Source organism: Rhincodon typus, chromosome 34 (genome assembly GCF_021869965.1).
Source record: "Rhincodon typus isolate 14 chromosome 34, sRhiTyp1.1, whole genome shotgun sequence".
NCBI classification, from domain to species: Eukaryota; Metazoa; Chordata; class Chondrichthyes; order Orectolobiformes; family Rhincodontidae; genus Rhincodon; species Rhincodon typus.
In genome coordinates, this window is record NC_063365.1 from 5,063,339 (window position 1) to 5,079,965 (window position 16,627).

Below are 16,627 nucleotides of genomic sequence, written 5' to 3' on the forward strand. Positions count from 1 at the left end.
TTTAATCTGTCCTGGAATTTTTTCCTTCAAAGTCCAGCTGTTATTCTAGTGAATCTATGCTGAACTCCCGCCATGGCCAATACATCCTTCCTCAGATCCTTTATTTATTCCTTTATTCATTCACAGGATGAGGGCATCGTTGGCTAGGCAGCATTTATTGCCCATCCGTAATTGCCCAGAAGGCAGTTAAGAGTCAACCACATTGCAGTGGGTCTGGAGTCACATGTAGGCCAGACCACGTAAGGATGGAAGTTTCCTTCCCTGAAGGACATTAGTGAACCAGATGGGTTTTTCCCAACAATTGACAATGGATTCACAGTCATCATTAGATTCTTAATTCCAGATATTTATTGAATTCAAATTCCGCCACTTGCCATGGTAGGATTCGAACCCAGGTGCCCAGAACATTATCTCTGGATTAACAGTCCAGCAATAATACCACTAGGCCATCACCCTGCTCCCCCCTAAGATGGTGGTGGCTGGAACTGCTCACAGTGACTCCAGGGCAGTCTAACCAGGATTTTGTCCATTTTGAACGCATGTCTTCTACCTTCCTGTATGCTATTAATGTTCCCATTTTGGATCGTGGACTCAAACCTGACAAATCCTTATTTTGAACAGGGATGTCGAGAAAATTGGAAGAAACGCCAACAAGGAATCCCGGAGACGGTTTCAGAGAATGAAGAATGAGTGGAAAATGGCCAAAATTGCTTTGATAGTCATCCTCCTTTATGTCATCTCCTGGTCCCCATATTCCATTGTAGCCCTCACTGCGTTTGCTGGGTATGTATACGTACTGTTGAGCTCTATTCCTGCCAATGGCTGGTGCTCCCAGGGTGAATTTATATTCCAACTTTCATGTCTATCTTAAGTGATCGCAATCTCCACATTGATATTTAACTGGCACCCAACTGCTTTTTGTATTCGTAGGTATGCCAGTGTCCTCACACCCTACATGAACTCTGTTCCAGCTGTGATTGCTAAAGCCTCAGCCATTCACAATCCAATCATCTATGCTATCACTCATCCCAAGTACAGGTACATTTTTTCAAAAATACTTCTTGTATTCCAATAGGGATAATTGCACAGAGACCAATAGGTAGGGTAACATAATGGCCCTGTTACTAGATTAGTAATCCTCCACTAGTAAATGAATGGAAAGAGTTTTAATCCCACAAACTGAAGTTTGAAGATTTAAATTTAGGTTTACAAAATGCAATAATCTGGAAATAGAAAGAAGGAATCAATAGAAACCAACTCATTCACTCGTACTTACGAAATGGAAAGGTGACCTTTACCTTGCCTTTATGTGACTCCAATCACCACACCAGTGCAGTTGACTCTTAATTTGATTAAAACTTATAAGATGCTGAAGAGTTTTGAGAGAGTGAATGTGGAAGGAATGTTTCCTCTTGTGAGTGAGTCTGGAACAAGGGGTCACTGTATAAAAATAAAGGGTTACCATTTCAGACAGAGGTAAGGAGAAATTCTTTCCCACAGATGGTTGTGAATGAATGGCACTCTCTTCCTGTAAAGGCAGTGGAATATTTTTTAAGGCAGGGATGGGATAGATTCTTGATAAGAAAGAGACTGAAGGTTATCGCAAGTGGATGTCCTTCGGGAATGACATTCGGGAACAGCAGAATAGGCTCAAGAGGCCAAGTGGCTTACTTCTGTTCCTAATTCATATATTCATATGTAACTCTTCTAAAATGGCCTGGGAAGCCACATAATTGCATCAAAGCTTTATAGACTAACCATGCAGGAAGTTGAAAAGGCAGGGTGAGTAGGGATAGGCAACAAATGCTGGTCCTTCCTGACGTGTCTGGAGAATTGTGTTTTAAAAATGTAGATAATGTGTTCCAGCAAGGTCCCAATCAATGTAAAGGCTCCGAGTTTCGGTAATTTAATTCACCATTTTCAATTTCAGTTCAACTAACTTGATAACATTATTGTTCTTCACTTTCAGAGCTGCCATTGTGAAATACATTCCTTTCCTTAGATGTTTACTGCGATTGTCTCATAAGGATTACAAGTTAACAAGCAGCTACTTTTCCACCAGGCAATCCACCATGACCAGCCAAACCTCTAACTCAAGCGGATATCTTCGCCCCAAGAGTCGCATGTCTGCTTCTGACAGTGAGTTGGTAAGGAAATACGCTTTAGTCAACACTAGCTGTTCAGAGCCATAGGAACAAGAGCGGGCCATTCAGCCTTCAGGCCTCCTCTGACATTCAAGTAGATCATGGTTAATCTGTGCCTTAACTCCTGCCTTAGGTCAATATCACTTTACAACCCACCCTTCAAAACTAAAATTAATTGAACTTTTCGACCTAATTGATAAGGGTGTTGTGCATTTGGTTAGTTTGCATTATTGGTGTCGTCAACCTAGGTGCTACCTTTGGCTCAGGTTCATGAGTTAGAGAGGGTTAAGCCAATAATCTAGGCTGATAGTTTCCTGAGAGAGTGCTGCACTGTTGGGGGTACTGCCTTTCAGATTAAACTGAGGTGTCGTTTGGTCTCTTTGGCAAATGCAACTGATTCCATGACACCATTTCAAACTAAGGGCAGGAGATGGTTCCCCAATGTATCAACAATATTCATCCATTAATCAACATCCCCAAACAGATCACCTAGTACATTATCTCCATATTGACAACAAGACCTTGGTTGTCTTTTGTGACATAAGTACAACTGTGACCGCACTAAAATAGAAAATCTACTTCTTGGGTGTGAGGAAATTCCAAATGACTGAAACTGTGAAAATACACTTTGCAAACTAAGTCAACAGAAACAAAAATCATCACATTGTGGTGCAGAACCTGAACAGTGTAGAAAAGAGAGATGTTGCTGAAGCATTGCACCTTGTGGACATCAGGACAAACACAAGGATGCTAAATTTCAAATGATCACAACAATTTGTACTCCAGGAGAGAAGGGAGCTGGGGTTTGTCAAGTGGAATCTGATTAAACAAAAAATTGCTTTTGAGAAAGCAACAGAAAGCAATAGGTTCCCCACACACTAGTTCAAAACAGACAGAAAGCCTTGAAAATGTTCCTTTTATTTGCAGATAATGGGTAGCTGTGAACGAAGGTATGTGGCAAAATAACAAAAAGAAATAGGAATCAATAAAGATGTAAATTGAGCTGTCAGTCAGTTGTCTTCTGGTTTACACATGAAGTAGAGACAAGTTAACCGAAACATTTTTTGCAATTCCTTAAAAACAATAAGAAGGTAAATTGAGTTATTGGAATGTACTTAGTTCCTCAATACGGGAATTCACGCCTGGAAAAGAAAGCTCTAATCCTGAATAGAAAAACCTTCAATTTTTATTACCGAGAGATTTGTGCTGATGGTAAAGCAAGCTTCATCAAATATAATATCGATGTTTAGTGAGATTGTACAGGAACTTTGAACAACCAGCACATTTCCATAGAATTTAAACAGATAGTTTCCCTTCCCAGCAACACGATTGCTTCAACACACAGCACCCGCAGTAATCTGGAAATCTCAAAATCAAAAGGTAAAGGTCAGTGAGTTATATAACACACATCAAAGCAGCACATAACAAAGAATAGAACTGGAAAATAACCGCCTTTCAAGAGAGGGTATAGTCAAGTAAAGTATCTCACCAAATAAACTGAGCAGATTTAGGGTCGAAACATTTGACAGATTGATAATAGCAGAAAGACATGTTTAAAATCCAACTTAAACACACATTTCATGAATTTACAAGAAAAACGCTGTTTCCAAGAACTGATTTCAAATGATTTAAGCAAGTCTGTGACATGTGGTTGCTTATCACAACCACAGTGGTTGCTTATCACATGTATAATCACAATCGGCTCATTATTAGCAGTTTTAAACCACAACATCACTTTAAAAGGCATCTCTTTGTGTATATTCCTTGCACAGCCGAAAAATGTCTTCCAAAGAATGCGGCCAACAGTGTTATCTTCTAAAAATAATTCACAATACATTAGTTTATACAAAGATATTTTTATTCTTAACACTTCCAGTGCATATTATAGAGATTGGATTTACACTCCTGTGATTCTCTGTTCAGTAAAATTAATGGATGAAAATAATGGGAGCATGATGCTAAATTTCTAATGCACATTCTCAGTGTGTGAAGGACACCACCAGGTAAAGTTAAACATGTACCCAGAAAATCTCATCTTCAAAATTCATGGTTCACAATTATGGAGCATTATCCCGCTTCATCCACAATCTCTGCAAAGAGTTTGAAACAGTCAACATTACTATAGTGCCTTGCTAGGAGGTTCACATCTATGGAATTAACTTTGTTTTTATTAATACATAGGATGCAGGTGTTTCCAGCTGAGCCGACATTAATTGCATATCCTTGGTTGATCTTGAGAAGGTGGTGGTGAGCTTCTTGAACCTTTGGAGTCTATTTGCAGTCTAACTATGCCCACAATGTTGGTGCTGTCAAAGGAGCCTTGGTGAATTTCTGCACTGCAGCTTGTAGGTGGTACACTCTGGTATTACTGTTCATCAGTGCTGGAGGGAGTGAATATTTGTAGATGTGGTGCCATCAAGCAGGCTGCCTTGTTCTGGATCGTGTCGAGCTTTTTCAGTATTCTGGAAACTACACTCATCCAGGCAAGTGGGGAGTGCCTGATTTGTACCTTGTAGATAGTGGACAAGCTTTGCAGCATCAGGAAGTGAGTTACTCACTCCAAGATTCCTAGTCTCTGATCTGCTGTTGTCACCATAGTATTTATATAGCTAGTATAGTTCAGTTTCTGGTTAGTGGTAAGATGTTGATAGTGGTGATGCATTGAACATCAATGGATGATGGTTTGATTCTGTGTTGGAGATGGTTATTACCTGGCACTGAGTGGCATGAATGTTACTTGCCACTTGTCAGCTTGACATCGTGGGCCGAAGGGCCTGTACTGTGCTGTACTGTTCTATGTTCTATGATTGTTGTCCAGGTCTTACTGGATTTGACCAAGAACTGTTTCTGTATCTGAGGAGTCATAAATGGTGCTAAATATTGTGCAATTAACTCTGAACATCCCCACTTCTGACTTTATGATGGTGGGAGGGTCATTAATTAAACAACTGAAGATGGTAGGGCCCAGGACACTACTCTGAGGAACTCCTACAGAGATGTCCTGGAGCTGAGATGACTGACCTCCATCAACCACAACCATCTTCCCATGTGCCAGGAATAACTCCAACCACCGGAGAATATTCTCTCTGATTCCCAGTGATTCTAGTTTCGCTGGAACTCCTTGATGCCACCATTGATTGAATGCAGCTTTGATGTCCAGGACAGTCACTCTCCAAGAATGGCCTCTCTTCCCTCTCCTACCAAGAATACCTATTTTTGACCACTTCCTCTTCATTCTATAACTTGTAACATCCATCATCAGACAACCAGTTTCTCCATTGTGCTCTATTATCCTAGCTCTTCACCTCACCCAATGCATTCTACTGCTCTCTAAGGCCTAATGTCTTCCAGCTCAAGGTTAGGAAGAGCGAAACCAGTGTCTTAGCCTCACTCCCCAGCACATAGCCTCCCAGCATCTTCCATAGCCATCCAACATTGTATCAATTTGAACATATTCAACACAACTTTGGCATTGTATTTGTCCCGGAGGAGAATTTCAGACTGTCTTCAGCACAATAATAATCTCCTTGTACCACTGCCTATGTTATGTTCTCTGTTGCTGAAGCTCTCAAATATCACTTCAACTCCTCCAACTTTCACTATTCTAAATTTTATTTCCTGGCCCCCCACCCCCAGCCTCCAAAGTCTATAACCTACAATGTGCATTGTGCCCCCTGTCCCACTCTCCAATCCTCATTGAATTACATTAGCTTTCATTCCCCAACATGCTCAGCGTTACTTTTGCTTCAACTCATCCTATCTCTTTAATTTCCTCTGGCTTTGTAACCTTCTCAACCTCCCAGACAGTACCCTGGTTCAGTCTCCTTTTCCTCGATCTTGAAATTAGGACTGTCACTCCTGTTGACCTTACCCACAGCACTCTCCGTCCTTAAATGTTTTCACCTCTATCTCTTCCTTAGGAGCCTCCTTCAGACACCAGCCTTTAGCTGAGCACTTTACAGAAGGAAAAAATATTGAAATGAGACATCTTGTTCTAACTTCTCTTGTGTACTTTTAAATGGAGAACATTCATTTCCAAGCATTACTGTTCTTTAGCGGCTTTTGCCTCTGGGTTTGTCACTTCTCTTTTGCTGGCTCAGCATCTGTTGTCCTTGCATCAATTCTATAAAGCATCTTGGGATTCTTTTTACACAAACGGAGAATGTTGATGTTGTGAATGAGTTGTCCTTCTTTTGCCCTCTGAGAAAGCATTTAATTTCAACTGGCTGTTTTTCCCTTGAGTGTTATGATGCCAGTCTGTCTTGCTCCCGATTGCTTCTCTTAAGGTGATACCTTCAGAAAGATTAAAGGCTAAAAATTGGTCTGAGGCAATTTTTGCGATTTGCAACCCATGTGCTTCCAGTGAGGCAGACAGCACCTGATTGGAGCATGCAGCCATATTGCTGGTTGCCCACAAACTCAAAGTTGTGGGGAGGAGTGATAGTATGTGCTTGCAGTCTACAAAGGTTGTTCTAGCCTACCCTCCAGCTCTTAACAATGGTCTGTCCCTCTTGAAAGAGACTTGCAACGAAATAAAAAATGCTGTTCCTGCCTGCTGGTACTGCAATTGTCAACAATTAGGAGCTAAGAAAATTGATCTCCAGGCCAGAGAGAGAAACTTCCTAGGCTCATGGATATTGAACTGGAGACCTTGATCATGGAGGAAGAGAGAAGGAGAGAGGTCATGTTCGTGCGCAGTTACAGAGAGAAGGAAGGCCCACTATTAAAAGATGACATCCAAAAGGTATAGATGTAGGTGGCCAGGGAGGTTAAACCATGACATATGCTTCAAGGATCTGGATGCAGTGCTGGAAGTAGTTTAGTGGCTTTATGTGGATGGTCAAGGTCACTGAGTATATCTGATTATCCACTGCAGCACCAACTTCTCATGCTGCACTATGAGCCTTTCACTCACCCAGCAGTAAGCAGTTCCAATTATTCTGTTACTCCACCTCATCCTCGTATATCTTCCAAACATGCCAGCCTCATACCCACCTCCCCAAGCCTCCAGCTGCATCAAACAATTACTCTATAGCAAGCCCATTACTCAGACACTGTGCCATAGAATCACTGTCACTTTTTTCCTTTCTCTTGCAAGGCAAGGGGACATGAAATGAAAGAGCAGGCAGAAGCAATTCGGCACATAAATTTCTAAGTCCCATACTCCATACTTTATTAACAGCATGAAATAAACTTTAGATCCAATTTCCATTTCATGTGCTAGCCTTTTATTAACTCCCTAAGCAATCACACATCAGCAGTGGCCCAGTGGTTGGCACTGCTGCCTCACAATGCCAGGGACTTGGGTTCGATTCCACCCACGGGCAACTGTCTGTGTGGACTTTGCACATTCTCCCCATGCCTGTGTGGGTTTCCTCGGGTGCTCCGGTTTCCTCCCAAAGATGTGCAGGCTGGGTGGATTGGCCATGTTAAATTGCCCAGAGTATTCAGGGATATGTAGATTAGGTGTGTTATAGGGGGCTGGATCTGGGCGGGATGCTCCGAGGGTTGGTGTGGACTTGTTGGGTCGAAGGGCCTGTTTCCACATGGTAGAGATTCTATGATAACACCAGTTGCTTTGACAGATCCTATGAACGAGGGTTCACTGCTACATGATGACTCTGGCAATGAATTGTCTGTATGTGGTCCCATGACCAGCCAGACTTCCCTGGCAGCAGTCATGATGTTGTTGAGGGTGGTGGCTTCCTACCACCTCTGACCCCAGATCCTTGGCAATGCCTTAAGTTGGTTCATCCAGGTGGGTTTTCAATCCCAGCCCGGCTCGGCTATATTCCTTGCGTGTGATCCTGTCAGACCCTCAGCAAGTGGGTGTGGTTGCTGTATTGAGGTACAAAGCCATTTATACCCACCAGAGAGGCTCGTGTTGCTGTAAACAGGGCCTCAGTGACCTCCACTGAAATGGCTGATGGTGTCTTCAGTCAGAATTCTCCTTTTCAGTACGACACCCAGTTCTGAGCTTGATTGTAGATCTCCCTAATACAGTTTAAATCAAGGATAAATACACAGCCACCTCCTAGTTGAATCACCTCAGGCATTGTTCCTTTGTGAGGGGTTCTGTGTGCACAGTCTAAAGAGCTGTGTGTGTGGTCTAAAAACCTGTGTACAGTCTAAAAACCTGAGTGTACTGCCTAAAAACCTATGTATTGACCTGTGATGGCCAGGATTTTCTGTAGACAGTCAGAGGCATTGACACAACAGTGTCCTTAACTCTTCAATAATTGGTGATCAAATTACCTGTCTTTGCTGTGTGCCAAGGGACCTCCAAAACCAAGTTGCTGTATTTTCACGACTCTCCCCACAGCAGCAACTAAAGCTAGCTCTTTAAATGACCATACAATGAGAATTCCTCATGCAGCCTGGTGCACGTTTGGTTCTGATTGATAAGTGCAAGACCAGAGCAGTCCATGCTTGACAAATGTGTGTCAAATTTATCTGCCAACTGATTGATGTTGCAGTCCATCTACTCCTAATGCCATCAGTGTACACATATTCTCCCCAACACTAGACATGATCAGCAGTACAAACTGGATAATTTTATACCTTTGGGGATTCCATTACAATTGCACTAATAGTGCCTTGAAGCCTAATTTCCTGTTCTTTATCTTTTCATGGGATACAGATATCACTGGCAAGGCCAGCATTTGATGTCCATTCCTAATTACTTAGAACTGAGTGGCTTTCTGGTCCATTTCAGGGGAACAATTAAGAGTCACTTACATGGCTGTGGATCTGGAGTCACGCATAGGTCACACCTGGTAAGGATGGCAGATTTCCCTCCCTAAAAGTCATTAGTGAATTAGATAGGCATTTCCGAAAAAGACAAAAATCAATGACAGCTCCCAATCTTTATTGCTGGGACTAGCTTTATATTCCAGATTTATTGATTGAATATAAACTCCAGCACATGCCATAGTGGGATTTGCACTCCAATCCACAGGGTGTGGGTCACCCTTCTTGAAGAAGGGTTATACTTGAAACATTGACTGCTCCTTTCCTCCTGATGCTGCCTGGCCTGCTGTGCTCTTCCAGCCTCCTGTTAGTCTACCTTGGATTCCAGCCTCTGCAGTTTTTTCTGCTGGGTTATTAGTTAAGTAATATTACCACTACACAACCATAACTTGTTGCTTTAAGTGACATGAAGAGAACATTGGTTTAAAGATTATCAGTGTCTCTGTGTTCAGGGTATTATACAGTCCTTAACTTTTATCTGCCTTCCCATTCTAGGGCTGGACTGACAATGAGGTTGATATTTCCATTATAAATTCAAGTTCTGTCAGTAGAACGGTTTCCTGTGAATTCAGCAAAGATACAACTGAGCAAAGTGACACCACGGGGAAATCGAAATTGAAGAACAATGACTCGGGCATCTTTGAGAAGGTAATTGTTCACTTCAAGTAGAAGCAGCTAAGCAAAATGATGTGAACTATGAGAACTTTGGCAAAAAAACTCTAACATGGACTCACTGGGTGAAATTGGTGTCTGTCAGCATCATCAACCAGACTGAGTGAATCAACAGCAGATCTTTCACCATATCTTCTTCTTTCCACCAAAGTTCATAGAATGAGAATGACATTTCAACTCTTTTTCGGGGGACTTCAGTCTTCTTCCCTCGGTCACTTTTATTGGTTTGAAATTTTAAAAATTCTGTTTTTTTATTATTCATTCATGGGATGTAAGTTTTGCTGGCTGGGCCAGCATTTATTGTCCATCCCTTGAGAAGATGGTGGTGAGCTGCCTTCTTGAACTGCTGCAGTCCATTTGAGGTAGGGACACACACAATCATGTTGGGAAGGGAGTTCCAGGATTTTGAGCCAGCAACGCAGAAGGAGCAGTGAGATGTTACCAAGTCAGAGGGGAACTGACAGCGGGTGATATTCCCATTTATCTGCTGCCTTCTTTCTTCTAGTTGGTAGAGGTCAAGGGTTTGGAAGGTGCTGTTAAATGTTCAGTGTTGACAATAATTTTGACAGTGTTTTCCATGTCAATGGAACACAAATGTGGGTATGATGAAACATCAACTGTTGATTAGTTACAAGTCTTTTTTGTGCTATTGCCAAAGACCAATACCACCACCATTGTGTTGCGCATGAGCTGAGCAATTTAGACTTTTCCAAATAGTGTAACACAGACAATATCCAATCAGCCAGCCATTCCTCATCATCCCAATTTTCAGGAGGAGTGTACAATGGGTGGCTGATCTTATGGATTACTTCACACCATTGGTCAAAGACTAAGTGATGCCCTTAGCATGAGACCTGCAAGGAGACATCTTGCAGAGATTCAGAGCATCAATACACAGTGCAAAAAACTGGAATACTGGGTGTAGGAATGAACTCTGTGGAAAAGTACACTTGATCTTTGGGTGATAGTAGGAACTGCAGATGCTGGAGAATCTTTGGGTCACTGCCAAAAGCTCAGCAAACTCTGAAATTTCACAGGGATTCTGCCAGTTTTCTGCCTTAATTCTGGCAACGGATGCCATGGGAAACACAAGAACTTAACATTTGTACCAGAGCCAGAGGGCTTTGACATGAACTGTCACATTCCGACCCAAATCAGCCAGTCTGTCAGTCAGGCAAACTGGACTGTTCAGATAGAAGTCATGGGAGTTTCTTATTGTCAAATAAATAACTGGGAAGTAGAAGGAAAGGTGAAAGGGGAAGATTTGCATCTTAAACAGAACACCAGCTCATTTACCATCAGGCCTTTTCTGCTTTTTTGGAACATGGGTAACAAGGGTCTCAGAATAAATTGCCAGCCCATTAGTTTCAATTGCTGAGTGTCATGAGATCTCAAGATAGAGAGTGGGGAAGCAAACGTAAAGATGAGACTGGGGCATACAATGCAGTAACAATGACTGCTAACAACATAAGTTAAATTTAGCAGATAAGGTATGGTGCTGGACTGAAAGAGAGATACAGCATGGCATTGAAATGGAAGATCTACAATAGTTCCTTAGAGAAGAAAGGATCTAGAATCTCTTTTGATGCATGAAGCCAACGTTTGCTAATTTCCACAAACTCCATTGCTTTTATTTCAGACATCAGCCAATGTGACAAATATCTCAATGATTGAAGTGAGTCCTAGGGATGATGAGCGATTTGCTCCCAAGGTAGGTGTCAGCACATTCCATTAAACAAGAGAACAAAAACTGAACGTTCCAACAGGAAAGGAGTCCCATTGCTTGGTCAGACGTCAGTATATGTGTTGCTTAAGGTTGTTGTCATCTCATTCAAAACTGGACTGGAAGTTTTACTAGCTGCAATCTTCATTGATTGAGATGCACATCATTCTGTATGTATCACTGCTGGGTCCAAACCATTGATTTACTTTCTGTAGTCAGTATCGTGAGTTTTGTACGATACTTATGTATTTTCAGTCACTAACACACATGGACACATAGATACACACAAAGTCACAGACATGCACTCAAATTCACACAGACACATAGACACATGAACACATGGATCACAGAACCACAGAAATATTAGGGTGAAGAGGAGGTCATTTATGCCAACATGCTGACACCAGCTTGCTAAATGAGCATCATTACCGAGTGCCAATCTCCTGCTTTCTCCCCAGACATGTTCACATTATTTTTATCCAAATAACCATCCAATATCCTCTTGAATGATACACACAAACACATACACATAGACATACAGGCAGAAACACCAACACATAGACACACACACACACAAAAACACACACTCCTACATACAGAGACACACATATCAATGTACCAGTATAGGTACAACCCTGACATTTCCTATGTCCAATATAGTTCAATAGCTTTTTGTACAGTACAGCACACTTTGCTGCACATTACAGGTGAAAATTACAACTGCGACCTACATTTCATGTCAGAAATTCTTTGCATATACTGCCTGACAGATTTTGCACAGGTTCCAGCCTCTGAGAGTCTGGGTTAAAGAACCAACAGAGAAAGTCTGCAACAGGGTAGAAGAGAGGGGGAGAGATTAAATGGCAGAAATGTCGATGATACAATCTATGCAATAGATACACACCCTGTGACATCTCTGCATGCCAACTGAGGGGACTTTACTGTTCTGCTCAAGCTGGTTTCTTTCAATATCCGTCTAACACTGATGATGGTGAAAATAAAGTATTTAAAACTGCACTGTTTATTTTTATGTTGAATGCTTTGGAACTTTTCAATCACAACATGATCAGATGGGGTGATGATGCTAAAATGGTACTTTGAATCATTAACAGCTGGTGTCATGGGATTTGTGGGAATGTTACTAGTTGATTATTCATAGGAAAACCACGGGTGGTAATTATACATTGTTACCAACAGAGAAATATAACATACTGAAGTTGCAAGTTATTAATCCAGAAACTTGTGTTTTGAATATTCACTGACAAATATGTAACACATGTGGGTGACATTCCTCTGTTCATCTTCTTACATGAACTGAGTCCAATTATCTAAATGGATCACCCACTTCAGAGCATGTTAAGGGGCTTGTGCATCAGTGATGTAGGACTGACAATACAGAACACATTGAAGTGCACAAGCTGTCCAGTGAAACATACTGTGTCTTGGAAAATCCCAGACAATATCATAAACCAGAACTTTACTACTTGGTGCTGTTTTTAAGAATTTGGTGCATGCCTCTCTCATTGTCCCAATGTGCTCACTGGATAGCTTATGGTACAGTGGAGATTACAGGCAGACTTATATATAGGGTTATCCATTTTGATAACTATGTTCAACTTGATATACACATTTGGAGAATTGCAATGTGACTTTCAGAACTTTAGACGGCAACAAGAACATACTCCATTCATTAGATCAGCAGTTTTGGAAGGCTGGATGTCACTATTTTAAAACCATGGCGTTCTTTAACATTTCAGTTTTGGAATATGGGCATCATTGGTATTTTGTTGCCCTCAAGAAGGTAATAATGGGGTCTTGTCTTGAACTTCTGCAGTAGTATGGTGAATCGGTTAGACAGGAATTCCAAAACCATTGACTCAACAATTGAGGAACAGTGAAACATCTCCAGGTGGTTGTAGGATTTAGATTCAGGTTTATTTATTTGTCACATTTACCAAGTATAGGAATACATAAGGACAGTGAAAAGTGCACAAAGTCACCATTCACTGGTGCCCACTTGGTTACAAAAACCAGAAATTAAAAGATTTAACAGAGCCAAAAGGTAAGCAAGAAAAACAAAATCCAGATCAGAGCCCTTAAGTCACACAATGAGGCAGGTGCCGCTCCAATCGCTAGGATGCCACTGCTGCCTTACCAGCCATCTCACACCGCCAACTACTGCTGCCTCACCAGCCATCTCACACCGCCAACCGCTGCTGCCTCTCCAGCCATCTCAAACCGCCAACCGCTGCTGCCTCTCTGGCCATCTCACACCGCCAACCGCTGCCGCCTCTCCAGCCATCTCACACCGCCAACCGCTGCTGCCTTACCAGCCATCTCACACCGCCAACCGCTGCTGCCTCACCAGCCATCTCACACCGCCAACTGCTGCTGCCTCTCTGGCCATCTCACACCGCCAACCGCTGCTGCCTCACCAGCCATCTCACACCGCCAACCACTGCTGCCTCACCAGCCATCTCACACCGCCAACCGCTGCTGCCTCACCAGCCATCTCACACCGCCAACTGCTGCTGCCTCTCTGGCCATCTCACACCGCCAACTGCTACTGCCTTACCAGCCATCTCACACCGCCAACCGCTGCTGCCTCTCTGGCCATCTCACACCGCCAACCGCTGCTGCCTCACCAGCCATCTCACACCGCCAACCGCTGCTGCCTCTCTGGCCATCTCACACCGCCAACCGCTGCTGCCTCTCTGGCCATCTCACACCGCCAACCGCTGCTGCCTCTCCGGCCATCTCACACCACCAACCGCTGCTGCCTTACCAGCCATCTCACACCGCCAACCGCTGCTGCCTCTCCGGCCATCTCACACCGCCAACCGCTGCTGCCTCACCAGCCATCTCACACCACCAACCGCTGCTGCCTCTCCGGCCCACTCTCACCGCCAACCGCTGCTGCCTCTCCGGCCATCTCACACCGCCAACCGCTGCTGCCTCAGGGGGTGACTTGGAGGGGTACCTCAGGGGTGGTCCAGCTGTCTCTGTCCATGCAGGTGTAGATATTGCGAGGTTGCTTCCTCTGCATGAGAAAATTAGATCAGAGGTTCAATCTCAGGATGAGGTGCTCAATCATTTAGGACCAAATTAAGGAAAAAAAATTCATCATTTCAAAGTTCGTAAACCTTTGGAATGCTCTACTCTACAGGGTTGTGAATGTTGCATCATTTTGTATTACTGCATATATTTAAGACAGACAGATTTTTGGTCTCTCAGGGAAGGGGACCTGGGTTCAAATCCTACCATGGCAGATGGTGGAATTTGATTTCAATAAATATCTGGAATTAAGAGTCTAATGATGACTGTGAATACACTGTCGACTGTTGAAAAAAACCCATCTGGTTCACTAATGTGAAGGAAACTGCCATCCTTACCTGGTCTGGCCTACATGTGACTCCAGAGCCACAGCAATGTGGTTTACTCATAACTGCCCTCTGGGCAATTAGGGATGGGGCAATAAATGTTGCCAGTATCCCGTGAATGAATAAAGGAAACGGTTGTGGTTGTTGAAGGTCAGTCATCTCAGCTCCAGGACATCTCTGGAGGAATTCTTCAGGATAATGTCCTGGGACTAACCATCTTCAGCTGCTTCATCAATGACCTTCCCTCCATCATTATGTCAGACGTGGGAACATTTGCTGGTGATTGCACAATGTTCAGCACCATTCACAACTCCTCAAAAACTGAAGCAGTCCATATCCAAATGCAAAAAAGACCTGGACAATATCCAGGTTTGGTCTGATAAGTGGAAATTAACTTTTGGCCACATAATTGCCAGTTTCCAAGAAGCAAGGATCTAACCATTGCTATCCATCGTCATTCAATGCTATCCCCATCACTGAGTCTCTCACTATCAATATCCTGGGTGTAACCATTGTCTAAAAATTGAATGGATTAGTCATATAAATCCTGTGGCTACAAAAATAGGTCAAAGGCAAGGAAGCCTGTAGTGAGTAAGTCACCTCCTGTCTCCTCAAAAAAGCCTGTCCACCATCTACAAGGCACAAATCACGAGAGTGAAGGAATACTCCCCACTTGCCCGGATGAGTGTAGCTCTAATAATGCTCAATGAGTTTGACACCACCTAGGACAAAGCATCCTAATTGATTGGCACATTTACAAACATTTGCTCCCTCCACTACTGACATGCAATAGTAGTAATGTGTACTTTTCACTGTATTTTGTAACAAGATACATGTGACACTAAATAAATCAAATAAATACTATCTACAAGATGCACTGCAAAAGTTCGCTCAGGTTCCTCATGCAGCACCTTCAAAACCCATGACCAGAACAATAAGGGCAGCACCACTACCTGCAATTTTCCCTCCAAGCCACTTACCATCCTGCCTTGGAAATACATTATCGTTTCTTCAGCGTTGCTGAGCCAAAACCCTGGAACTGTCCCCTCTCACACAATGGCATTGTGAGTATACCAACACCAAATGGATTGCAGTGGTTCAAGAAGGCAGCTCACCAATACCTTTGCCAGGAGCAATTAGGGATGGGTAATAAATGCTGATCTAGCCAGCAATGTCCATGTCCCATGATTGAATAAAAAATAAATCCATGGTGTGCCAGGTGTGGAAGTCGTGTGTATTTGGGCTCTCGTAGATGAAAAGGACTTCTATTAAGTAACATTATCTCTTTAACTAACACGTACTGCACCTTCTAAATCCTTATTATTCATGTAAGGGATGCGCATCAAATGAAGAATGTATAAAAATCTTCAAAGTAGAGCATTTTTACTGTTTGAATTGGATCATTCTTGACCAGCAATGAAACGCTGACTAATTTCTCTTGCTTGATTCATTGTCTTGTCCAGGAGGCTGGAAATCTGGATGATGTCAGACTGAAGAAGGTCGATGTTGCTTTGATGCAAGCTGCCCGGACCCCCAGCATCATCATCCATCACAATAGCAACCCTGGCAATAGCCAGTCTTCAGATGCCAGCTTCAGTGCCATGTATGAAACGAGCATTCTTGGGAACCAGCAATCCACACTCCCAAGCCAGTGACTGCCAAGTTGCTGCAATTGCTACTGTAACTTTTACCCCATTCAAGTTAGTAGTACAAAAAGCCACCAGAGTATTTGCAAAGACTTAAGATCAGGACAGTTTCTGTAGTGCAGTGTACTAGATGTTCAACATTTAGCTTTGAGACTATTAGGAACATTCCACAGGCTGACTGGTCCAGTGTTCTTTGCACTTAACCCAAAGCTGAACAGTTTATCAGCATTAACAAAACAACGAGGTGCACAAAGTGGCTACACTGTCCTGAACCAATAAATGTATGATTTACTTGTGAAGTAGCAAGTGAGA

The 16,627-nt window shown here is 42.8% G+C and overlaps 1 protein-coding gene across 1 annotated transcript in view; it reads left to right on the forward strand.

Annotated features, from left to right (window-relative positions):
• Nucleotides 1-16,324, forward strand: part of opn4a (opsin 4a (melanopsin)) — a 55,301-nt gene extending 38,977 nt beyond the window's left edge. The window contains exons 5-10 of the mRNA XM_048616310.1: nucleotides 622-783; nucleotides 931-1,038; nucleotides 1,970-2,147; nucleotides 9,390-9,542; nucleotides 11,206-11,277; nucleotides 16,133-16,324. Coding sequence (XP_048472267.1) covers nucleotides 622-783; nucleotides 931-1,038; nucleotides 1,970-2,147; nucleotides 9,390-9,542; nucleotides 11,206-11,277; nucleotides 16,133-16,324 — 865 coding nt within the window. The remainder of the gene's footprint in view (nucleotides 1-621; nucleotides 784-930; nucleotides 1,039-1,969; nucleotides 2,148-9,389; nucleotides 9,543-11,205; nucleotides 11,278-16,132) is intronic.
• The last annotated feature ends 303 nt before the right edge of the window (nucleotides 16,325-16,627 follow it).